General features: G+C 35.8%; 1 protein-coding gene across 1 annotated transcript; it reads left to right on the forward strand.

Annotated features, from left to right (window-relative positions):
• Window positions 1–324: 324 nt before the first annotated feature.
• SAMD8 (sterile alpha motif domain containing 8) lies at window positions 325–5,324 on the forward strand. Its single transcript, XM_009707624.1, has 5 exons — window positions 325–905; window positions 2,331–2,426; window positions 3,164–3,281; window positions 4,073–4,223; window positions 5,020–5,324. The coding sequence occupies exons 1-5, from the start codon at window positions 325–327 to the stop codon at window positions 5,322–5,324; spliced, it is 1,251 nt and encodes a 416-aa protein (XP_009705926.1).
• Window positions 5,325–12,684: the final 7,360 nt, after the last annotated feature.

Consider the following 12,684-nt stretch of genomic DNA (forward strand, 5'->3'; position numbering starts at 1 on the left):
CGATTCTCCTCCCCATCCCACCGGGGGGGGTGATGTGGAGGGGAGTGAGTGAGTGGCTGCGTGGTACTTAGTTGCCGGCTGGGGTTAAACCACAACATGCTTGAATAAAAAATGTTTTAAAAGCATTTTTATATTACTTACCTAGTAAATTATATGTCTGTTTTTTAGCTGACTCTTATGGAAAAAGCCTTTGACTAATTAAGCAGGTAAAATCGCACAAAATACACTGGCATTTCAGTAATCTTCATTAAATATTCGTAAAACAAGGTCTTGTCTCTCTCTCCCAATATGTAACAGGTCAATTTTATTGCTGGATAGAGAAGGATGATGGCAGGCAATAACCAGCTTTGCATTCGACGTTGGACTACCAAGAACGTGGCCAAGTGGCTGAAGGAAGAAGGTTTCTGTGAATATGTGGATGTTTTGTGCAATAGACACAGGCTAGATGGAATTACGCTGCTGACACTTACTGAGTACGATTTACGATCCCCTCCTTTGGAAATCAAAGTCCTGGGGGATATCAAAAGGCTAATGTTGTCCATACGCAAACTACAGAAGCAACATATTGATGTCCTAGAAGAGCTGGGTTACAACAGCGACAGTCATGTCGGCACAGCATGCCCAAGTGTTGGTTCACTACAGGGTACAGATTGGTTTTGTAATGGTGAAGTACCTCGGGACTATGATGGACCAATTACTGACTTGAATGGTGATCAGTATCAATATGCAAATGGAAAAAACAAACACTCTACACGAAGACTGGACCCAGAGTATTGGAAGACAGTTTTAAGTTGTGTGTATGTCTTTATAGTGTTTGGCTTTACATCATTCGTTATGGTTATAGTACATGAGCGAGTACCTGACATGCAAACATATCCACCTCTACCAGACATATTTCTAGATAGGTAAGAAATTTTCTTTTAAAACAAAATAGTAACTTGTTGGTTAAAGTATAGGCTGTCTTTTCTTCATTCTCAAAGTTTCATATGCTTTTGAAGATGCCTCTGCAAAATAGTAGAGTGTAGTAAACTCTTCTGCTAAGATTGAAAAGCGCATCAGTTAGATGCAGAGATTTAGTCTTCTCAGGGGAAAATTAATTGAGCTGTTCTACCCAGTTTATATTTAATTCTACATCTTTAGCTAATCACAGCACAGGAATTAATTCGTCCATCCTCTCAGCCTAGTAAAAAGAGTGATGGCCAGCTGGCATAGATAAGCAGCCATATGCTTTTTCTGAAATGTAGGTGCTGCTATGAAGCTTAACATGTCTTTATATAGAAAAACTTGATGAAGGAATATTTTGGTTTTCCAGTAAGCAAGGAAATTGAAAGGGAATAGCATTGAAAGTGTATTTTTGCTGAGTCCCCACTGTCAACTTGTTGAAGTTGGTTTAGGGAAACTCTGAAGTAGGCTGAATAGGCCAGCATCTTTTTAAACTGCAGACTATCTGTGTACTAAAACAGTGTTGTGACTTACACAGTACCTGCTGATTTTTTTTTAAAGAAAATATTCCACTTCAGGCAGAAAAGAGACACAATAGCAAAGGTGAAATTCTACTCATTGATTACAGTTTTAATAGAGGATGAATGCTGTCTTCAGGAAGTGCACTTGCACCATAGAGAACTTGCTGCCTAGGGAGTTTTAAAAGGCAAGATAAATTGTTCAAGAGTTCAGTCTTTGTGATCTTTTGAAATCTGTTGATCTGTATTTTGGTGAAATTGCAGAGTGGAAATTGTTCCTGGTGCCATATGTGTGCAAGAAAGTCTTAAATCTTTTGACAAGCAAGGCTAAAAGGTTTGCATGTAGTGATTATCACTGAAATCTAACTTTGAAAACAAAGTTTTATTTTTCCTAACACTTTTCTGTGTATTTCTACTTCATTACAAGTATTTAGGCTTTGCAACATTTAATTAATTGTGTTGACATGGCATTCTTATAAGCATAAGCAGCATAATTGACATGATGCAAGTTTGTGTCAGAATGAAAAAGGTTGTTGGGAAACAATGGTAGAGGAACACATCCTGTTGGTAAATCACACGTGGAGATTGAGCGAGGATACTAGAGATTTTCTTTGACTTAGTGAATTATTTGCAAATGTCTGCTGAAAATATATTATTAGAAAGGAGATAATATAATTAAAAAGTAATTCAAATTCGATTTTGTTCAGTCTAACAAAATAATTTTTGGTTGTAGTTTAAACTGTTGTCAGATTAATGCAAGTTAGTTTTGTAGTTAGAACTTTATATGCCTTTATTCTCAATACTGAGACTGGAAAGAAAAATTAAGCCTCTGTATTGTAAATTAACTTTCTTGCTTCATCCTATTTTTAGTGTCCCTAGGATACCATGGGCTTTTGCTATGACTGAAGTATGTGGCGTAATTCTTTGCTACATTTGGCTGTTGGTTCTTCTGCTTCACAAACACAGGTACAGTATATAAAATTAAAATTAACTCGTACTTTGGTTCAGAGGAAGGACTGTAACAAGAATTCATGATGATTGTTTAAGACTTTCCATTCAATAAGAATCTTGTAAGCTTCTAATATGTCCCTGTTAAAATGGAGTAGAGACGGATTAATCATGAATGGTGACTTGTGAATCTTACAAAGGAGTAATCTGAATTTACTTTTCTACCAGATTTATACGTAAATTCCTTCAGAACGTATGTTTTTCAGAGAGTTATCAGTATATACTCTCATACTGTAAAAATTTTGTATATAAGAAAATCCTACAAGAATGAAATTCCATAGAATGACTGAGCCAGCCTAGCAGCTTGCTGTCACTGAAGGGTAGAAAACCCTTTTGTGTGCGTACATATTTTAAGTTAAATTTTTACCAGTTTGTTGATTTTTATCAGTTTGCCAACAGAAGGTATGAGTGTGAAAGCTAGTAGAAGTGTAGGTGCAGAGGAGTGGAGCTGTACCTTTTGGTGACAGTAAGCTTGCAACAGGTCTCACCCTGTCATGTGGAACTATACCTTTACAGTACTACTTTAAAAAAAAAAAAAAAAAAAAAAAATTTTTTTACTGTGAAAGTTGCAGCAATGATGAAGGAACTTCATGGGATAAGTTGGGGTGCGGGGAAATGTTTTTATCGTAACTTTACTAATTTAAAAATACAATACATTAGGATTCTTGCAATCAGTTCCTATGTACTTTTCCCAGATCTATACTTCTGCGAAGGCTGTGCAGCCTTATGGGGACAGTATTCTTACTACGTTGCATTACAATGTTTGTTACCTCACTTTCTGTGCCAGGCCAGCACTTGCAGTGTACTGGAAAGGTAAAAACTTAAAATGCTTTGAATTATTTTTCTTGTTTCCTTTTTTTTTTAAATTTTATTTAAGATATGGTTAAGATTGTTGTGACCATAATGTTAGATGTGTGTTTGTAAGAACAGTGTTGTTTCTCTCCTGTTCCCCTCCACACCCCTTCATTAATTGCCACTATGCAGACAAGCATCCATAGGGGTCTTAGAAGCACTTGTCACTTTGGAGAGGTGATAGTTACTGGGGAAGGGTGTTCAAAATATTTCACAATGTAAACTGGAGAGATTGCATCAGAGAAGTGTGCACTTAAGATACTGTGGAGTAATTGCTTCTTTGTCTTGTTGGATGCATGGTTTTGAAAAGCAAAACAAAAAAACTAAACTATTACTATTTCACCCCTTCTAATAAGGGATATTCCACAGAACATGGGATTTTATGGTTTTATCCTAACTTTTAATTAGAAGAGGTTTGAGCTGAATATATTGGAAGCTTGACAATGACCCATTGGGAGGTTGAATAAATTAAAAAAAAAAGGTGGCAGACTGTATGTAAATCACTTGGAACAAAATACTTGCTCTGATTTCCAGTATTCATCAGAAGTATGATGAATGCAATTAGTAATTGTAGTTACTAATGTGACTCACTGCCGCAGTAAAAGCCAAAGCTGTGCTAACCTGTATTTTAATAAAAGACCCAACATGATAAATGGTATTAAACATACACAGTGTATACAGCTAACTTTAAAGACGTACTGTTCAGGCAGTGGGGTTGGAACTTAGTAAAGATTAATGTCATTGTCTTTTAGTTGTATGGCAATGTTTGGGCAAAACTCCAGCGGGCATTTGCAATATGGAGTGGCTTTGGAATGACTCTGACTGGGGTACACACGTGTGGAGATTACATGTTCAGTGGCCACACTGTCGTCCTGACCATGCTCAACTTCTTTGTCACAGAATGTAAGTACAGAGTGTCAATACTTCAGTGTCCTTAAGTGTTAAAGGATATGTACTGCTTGCTGTCAACAAAGGGTGCGAGAGTGTAAATAATTAAAAGTCCTTAAGTATTAAGAATAGCTGCTGCTTGACCTCCTCAAAAAGTTCAGTCTAACACTTAAGTAAAGAAATACAAATTCAGATTGCTCTGCTCTTTCTCAGGTTTGAGGAACCTGCCACTGACACCTGTCAGGCAAAATACCTGGCTAGGTGGCTTATGTTTAATATAATCCATAAAGCCAAAATACCAAACTTCATAATGAGTGAGAATATATGTAACGATAGTGCTCTTCTGTAAATACAAAGTGTGATTTGATACATTATATAGCAAGCTAAGATAATTAGTTTGAGTTCACCAATGATGAAATGACTGCAATAACCAAGTAATGTATGTTTTATGACATTTTTCCCCTTATTACATGGAAAAGTCGTGATTTTCATTAAAAGAAGTTGGTTGAACAAAGAATTCTGCTTTGTATAGTCCTAAACCATTTTAGGATGCTCTGTTAAACCAGAAACACATAATAACTGTATTTGTAAATGAAACCATGAAGTGATAGACATTTATAACTTGTGTGGTGGTTTTTGTTGGATTTATTGGACCTGTAGATATAAACAGTATTTCCAGATGAAGACAGTAACTTCATCACATTTTTGGATGAAAAATCTGTATAAAAAAAGTGCAATGTCTAGGCCTGGATTTCATAATGACGTGGGTTTTTGAGATATTCAAGGATAATTGCTTTCTGTTTTCTCCTAGATACGCCAAGGAGCTGGAACTTCTTGCACACCTTGTCCTGGGTACTGAATCTCTTTGGAATCTTCTTCATTTTGGCTGCACATGAACATTATTCTATAGATGTCTTCATTGCCTTTTACATCACTACAAGACTCTTTTTGTATTACCATACGTTGGCTAATACTAGAGCATATCAACAGAGTAGGAGAGCAAGGATCTGGTTTCCGATGTTTTCTTTTTTTGAATGCAATGTTAATGGTACTGTTCCCAATGAGTATTGCTGGCCCTTTTCAAGACCTACTATACTGAAAAGACTGATCGGCTGAAGAGTGTGTGGGTCAATTCAGATTTCTGTGAAGCATTATGACTAAGATCCTACAAGGCTAGCTGGGGGGGGATGTAAAGTAACATTTTTCACTCCGTGATCTCCTCCTCATTGTCTTGTTTCTTAGATTCTTAGCCATAAAATGGCGTTCCCATACTTCACGGGGATGTGTTTTGTTTTCTTGTTGCTAAAATGGAAAACAGTGCAGGGAGTGGTAAAGGCTGTCAGTGAACCACGAATATAAACCAGAATACTGTTACAATTAGTAAGGTTCTGTGTGAATGTTTCTGTAACTTTAACCTCAAATACGCGCTTGTACTGAATATAATGTACCCTTTACAGGTCCAAATAACCTCCGTTACCTGACATGCCAGCCTTTACATATACTGACTAAAAAGTTAGAACTTTACGAGGACTTTCTTTTAAAACAGTTATAAATGTAATTTTCAAAACAAACTGTGTGTATACTTAAAGATTGAGGAGTACTGTGTCATAATGAAGAAAGCAGTATAGTTCCTTGCTAGAAGGGTCTCTCTTAACTGTTAAATAACAAGTCTTAAAGTATAATTGACAGTATACATGGTCGGCATACAGGTTGCCAAAAATGAAAGTCTGCCTTGTGGCTATGCAGTGATGATGTTTTTTTTAATGAGAGCTTATTTAGTCTAGTCACTCTATCAGTTGTCTGTATGGTTGTTCTAGCACTTGGAAGTTTTCCCTTTTGTGTTTAAATAAATGAGTTAAAGTAAATGCTACATCCACTGAAAATAAAGTTAATTTAGCTTTAGTGAGTTTAAAGCCACAAAGTAACTTTTGTGTGGTTTTAATTGCTTTATACCCAAACCTGTGCATGCTTTTTAGGAGCAGCTCTTTAACATTGGAAAAACAGAACAGTTATCTTCATATATCTTGCTGTCCTATAAATGGATGGGGAAAAATGCATGTAGTAACTCTTTCAGGAAAAGTAATAATAGTGAGTATTGGAAATAGTGCTCATATTGATGTATATTTTAGCATCCTGGTGTCAACAATATGGTGAATATCTCTGGATATATACACACAGTGTATTTGTTTATAGAAACACACAGAGTATATGTTCTTCTAACAAGTATGAAAAGAGACTAGTTCTTAAATTTAGTTGCTCATTTACTACACTGAAAGATAAAAGTACCATAAGCAGTTGAGTTTTGGTTGTTTGAAAAAAAACAACCAACCAAAAAAAAACCAAACCAACCAAACACAACAAAACAAAACAAAACCCAAAAAACCAGCACAACAAATCACCCCCAGAAACCCCAAAACAACACTCCGAGTCCATAATGTATAAGCAAGGGTCACATAGTTGGTGATCTCTTATGTGGTGGTTTGTAAGGGGACAATACTAATGTTGGCTGTCGAGACTTGAAATTAGATTTATGCTAAATGAAAACTGATAGGTAAAAGGTGCAAATCATAAAAATAGTATAGACCTTTTAGTCTGGTTATTGCAATTTCAGAATAGGTGGTATGTGCAAAGGTAGTGTAAGTCAGCCTTCGAAAGTTACATGAAGCATTTTCAGCTTGGTATAAGCTGTGACTTAATGGCCACAACGTACTTACGTTTGCATGGAAAACAATCCCTTTGGAATTTTGCAAGACAGTGTTGGTTTTGGTGGCTTATAACCTACTGTGGGCTATTCCTGTGTTCCTTTTATAACCTAGATTGTACTAACTTGACTTTCTCCCGCTCTTCATAGTATATTACTTTTGTGACTTAATTTACCTCCTATTCCACAGGCATCTTAGAGTATCTCTGCCAACTGTATTGAGCACTCATACATTGTACTATTCTGCAGACACATTTGTAACATTCCAATTTCTTAGCCGAATTACAGATTTAATACTATATTGTTTAATCTGCCATAGCCTGTTGGCTTTTGCCATCCAAACTGGGGGAGTATGCTTACACTTAAAAAAAAAAAGGAGAAAATATTTTGAAAGACTTAAAGACTTTGCATTTGCTGTTATTACCTTTCTGATTTCAGAAAGTCAATTTGAACATTCCTCTTGAGACTTTATAATCAAAGAGCTCTATTTGTTAACTTGTATTTGCCTTTGCTGTGCACACAGTTATGAATGCTATTTTTTTAAACTCTAGGAAACATCTGTTCTCAGGATGTGCAGGATTGTATTCCGAGTTATAACATGTGGAGAGGTATGCAATTAAACTTGCAAAGCTGTTGATTCTGAAAAGAACCATGTCAGTGCTAACTGGCATAGCTGTGTCTAAACTGAGCAATTATTTTGCAACTTAGACATGCAGGAGAATTTTCAATACTTTTTTTTTTTTTAAATGAAGTTCATATACTTTGAAACATAAGGCTTCTCTCTTTGTTCCAATTTAATTTTTTCAAATTCTGCTAAGTAAATCCATGTTTTAAATAGCATTGCCTATCAGTGTTTTCTAAAGGAAACTTGTTCTTTTGTGCTGTTTCCCTTGATGCTAAATATCTGAGTCCAAGATAAGTAATATACAGAGGTTGGTTTTGTGAGTATTGAAGTGGGTAAAACATTGTCAGGATAATTGTCCTCTTCTATTTTGGAAGTTCATTTTGTCTGTGTATAAACATGCAAGAGGAAGGCTTGAAATTGATAGAAGATAGAAAATATGATCTTGCATGCAAAAAAGCACAGGGAAGTCTGTAAAGTTGGTAATGTAAACTTTATTGTTAATTAGATGGGAAACGAGTTGCAAGTAGCTGACAGGCTTAAAATTCTGTACCTCCTTCTTTTTTAAAAAGAAGTCAGTGTTTTAAAGGCGTTGTGCTGCTTCTCTGCTGCTGACAGGCACTTTTAAGTAAAGGCAGCAGAACATCACTGGGCCTTGGATTTAATGCTAAGTATGTTCAGGGTTGACCTCCTCACTTATGTTCATGCTCTAGTCTTTTTGCTGTCTTTGCTGCACCTATTTTGTGCAAAGTCATCTTCTGTGGTCTGTGGAAGCGCATACGTAATCTGAATTTGGAGTAATGAATGAATTGCTGCATTATGTCAGCAAGTGCAAGTATCTAACATTAGTCTAGTACTACAAAGTACACAAACTAATCACTTGGAAAAGTTTTAACTGAATAACTCTGGATACACAAAAGAAGGGGAGGGTCACATTTTTTTGGTAACTTAGCAAATTAGTAATATTTGAGAGTTGACAATAGTCTTGAGCTCTTCCTTATTATTACCAGTTTGGGGATATGTATGCCCATACCTGCAAGTGATAGACACATAGGCACTCCCTTCCTTTTTTTTTTTTTTTTTTTTCCTTCCTGTTGTACTTTATGACACAGCTTCTTACAATAGCTTTCCTAAACTTTTTGCATTTAGTTTTTCCTTTCTGGAAGATCCCTTAAACTAGTGGTTTTATGACATTACATCTGCATACAGAAATTAGACTTTCATAAATGTGTTTTTTAGCAAGTTCTGATTACACTGACAAAAGCTTATTGAAGGATTTTTAAGCAAGGTTCTTCCAGCTGCTCTTGAATAATGATATATAAAGCTTCCAGATATGCTAATTATCTTCATGTCCTCTGGCAAACAAGGTAACACTTATACAAAATGTTGGTACAGAAATGTTGATAGGCCTGAAGTATTTAAATGTCCAAGTCTAGCAAGAATTGGATTCTGTAAGTATATACTGCTTGTGATGAAGCAAGCAAATCACTAAATACCCTTGACTTCAGTGAGGGTTATTTTAGCTTAAGTGTTTTCTTGGATAAGGCCAAGTGCATGGTGTGCATGGTATCCTGCAACACTAATTGGAATGGGTAATGTCACTTTCTTTTTGGTTTTCCCTGCCCCCTGAGTCAACTATGGAAGAAAACATTCCAGTAGAATGTCAAAGAAATTACTACTGAACTGGGTTCTGAGAGAATAAATCTGTTTTTTTTTTTTTTTTTAAAAAAAGGGCATCAAAATAAAACCTTGATAGTTAGCTGCTTTAAGAAGCAAGAGCCAGTCAAATGATTTGGAGGGGGGGAAAAAAAAGTTAAATAGGGTTATGTAGAAGTATTGAAACCCTTCAATGAGGATAAAAGCACAGGTTCCTAAATCTTTTCTGTATAGCTGTGTCTTATGTAGTGCCAAAAAGAGTATTGAAGGGAAAAAAGAGTTGAACTCAGACATCAGCACAAGTCTTCTGCAACAGTTACTAGCTCCTTGGATTTTTTTAAGCAGTGCTTGTATACCTAGTGCTACACTTGTTCATTACTATTTAGCTAGTTTTTCAATATACAAAAGTCCACTAGGTCTTCAATCACCAAAACTATTGTGGAGCCAAGTCTTAATGATTAAATATGCATTTGAAGAAATAGCAGATGTCTTAGGAAAAAAAAAGTGGGTTTTCTGGACCTGGAGTGTAACAAAAGTAACCTATAACAACTATGATAGTTTTTCATCCTGTCCATGTAGTTTCTACTGGAAAGTTGGGGAGAATTTGCAGTAATTTATAGGCAATATTGATTTTTCTCTTTTTATTTTTTTTAATAATCTAGGATACTTTTTATAGAAACTTGACCTGTAACTACAAAAACCATCATAGTCTTCTCAAGATGGAAATACATTTGGCAGAAGTCCTAGCAGTGAGCCAGCTTACCTTCATTGTTTTGTGCATGTAGACTTTATCAATCAAGGGTTAATTGATAGACTACTGATTCATACAGATTACTGTTTCTGATGTATCTTTGACATTGTCACTATTCTAATTGAAACAGTATTTCTGGGGAAAAAAAAGTCCTTTGGAGTGAACCTACTAATGTCTTGTTCTTTATATGAAGAAAAACACCCAAAAACCCCTCACAACCCAGCAAACACTATAGTATTTTGAACACTGAACTTTCCATATAGCAGCATCCTGCTTACTTACCATTTGTATCTTAAGAAATTTTCAATAAGTGTTATGTACATAATTCAGTGACATGCACGTTTTTAAAGCCGGTTTGTAATAGGTGTGCAAGAACTTAAGATGATAAACGTGGAGCACAATAACCTGACCTATTAACCCAGTGACTGTGTAGTTAGAAAGATGAACTGTAACTTAGTTTTGCTCTTTCAATTCAGTTTTGTCAAATATGAGAAACTACAAACTGCATTGTACATGGTACTTAACATAATAGGGATGTAGAAACATGGCTTTTCACACTGAAGAGTTACTTCAATTTTGTTCTGACAGAGAAAATAGTATTACCTAATGGCTAAAAGGTATGCCAGTGAAGTTTAAAGTGAGTACTGTAAATAAGTAAATATTGTTTTGATTCTAAACTCAGATTGAATTAATATATTGTTTTATATCTTTGTTGTATTAAAACATATTTAAAAGTACTAAAATAAAATATTTGAAAGATGACAAGTGTTTTATTTATTTTATATGTAAAGTGGTGGCTCATTATTTCTGTTAGCATTGTGACCATAAAAGTATACCCGAGTAATCTGGGTTTGAAAGTTGGTTTTCCCCAAAGCTCTGTTTTACTGGTGTGAAAATGCATGCTGCGCAATGCATATATCAGTGTGCCTGATGTTTTTGCCAGGTGTAAATTGTTTTGGCAAATCACTTAAATATTTTTGTTACTGAAAAGTTAGAAAATGTATTCCATCTTGGTAAGTTTTCAGTTAAGGATGACAAGAGGGCTTTCAAAGACTCTCCACCTGAAGTAACCTTAATCTCTATAGGTATTGGTGGAGAATAACGTTACAGCAAATCAACAGTCCATAAAGACTGTTGGAAAAACTGTGAAAGAGTAAAGTTAACTTCTGAAAACTTGGATGCTCTTCTAATGGATTTGCGTGTTAGGCTTGTTACTTTCAGTCATGGATTTCAGTCATCTGATACGTGAAAGGATGTATACTCATTCCTACGGAGAAACTTAAACAGGATAGCAGGTATGCTGTGTGCCCTGGAGTTATATGTTCATATTTGTAAATGGCAATTTTGAAATATATTTTGTGACCTTAATCCAGATAAAACATTCTCTGATTAATGTGAGCCAGGTAAACCTAACGTGAATCTGTTACAAGTATGTGCATATACTTCAAACTATTTCTGGAGAAATAACTGTTTTGGGTGATGTAGTAATTAAAGGTTATAGCTATGGTCTTAAGTCTGGAGCTACCTGTGACTGGTTTGCTTTTTATTTTGGCACTTACCTATGACAAATTCTGGTGAAATTACTGGTGTTCTCTGGATTGCTAAACAGCTGCCAAATACTAAAATAATCCCTGTTGCTGTCAAAACTGGACTGAAGTTTGATACTGGGATAGGTACCCACTGGACTGTTCATAGTAATCATTTGACTTGTGCAAAATATGGACAGCCAAGGTAAATTGTGGTTTGTTTTTGTTTTTCTAACAGTGTCATTAGTTTTTCAAAAGGTTCTTTTCAAGCTCTAATCTCTAGCATACCACAGCGTGCAAGATCAATTTGAAAGGAGATAGGGAATGCTTATTTTCAAAGAAGCATCATTCAATTTAAATATAAAAAGCAATTAACTTTTTTCCCCTTACTCTGCTAGATGAAGCCCTCAAAACTGAGCCTGTGTGTCTTGATCACTGGTAGATTTTCAAATACTATAATTGGAGGCAATAGCCCTAAAAAGAAATAGGCGGAGAGGAAGAGGAGACAGCAGCATGCAACAAGTTTTCTGTTCTTACTGTAGCACTGAAGAAGGGTCTTTAGTAAATGTAGAAAGCAATTCATTGCACAAATACTGTGAAGGAGAGTGGAGAATGAAGCTTAGTGGGATTACCAAAAAAATATTCAAGAGGTGTCTGTGTCCGCTAAGGGATCTCTGGTGTACGAATGGAAGCACTGAAAGGGGCTGATAAAACTGTAACCCGCAATTGTGCTGGCTTTTGTGAGTTTGTTACAAGTCTCATCACAGAGGCCCCCACCAGAGCTTAAGTTTTTTGGATTCAAATTATTTCATGATGTTAGGGTTTTGGCAAAGCTAAGAAGTTAAGACTTTTGTATCCTAATGACACTTTTAAAAAGATTCCTCTTTTTTTTTTTTTTTTTTTTTAATATTGGGGGGAGGCTTGTAATACTGAATATGTACGGAACAGTAACTTGATATGGCTGTTATTTACATATGCATAAAAACTGTTACACATCACAAAAACTATTTTGTGCATGCTTCTGCCAGAAATAAGGTGAGTGATGTTCTCCCCATCCTCCTGTGCTCCAAGGTAAGCACCAGCTGTGCTTCATGTTGCGATGGAAACCAAAGGAGAGCAGGTCCTGCCTGAGGAGCAGGGTTATGGTGGTGCTGTGCCCCAGGAGGCCTTCAGAGGCACGCTTTAATTTTCGCACAAAGTGACAGTTTGACCTAGAAATG

This window comes from Cariama cristata, unplaced genomic scaffold, assembly GCF_000690535.1.
Source record: "Cariama cristata isolate BGI_N322 unplaced genomic scaffold, ASM69053v1 scaffold24769, whole genome shotgun sequence".
In the NCBI taxonomy this organism is placed as follows: Eukaryota; Metazoa; Chordata; class Aves; order Cariamiformes; family Cariamidae; genus Cariama; species Cariama cristata.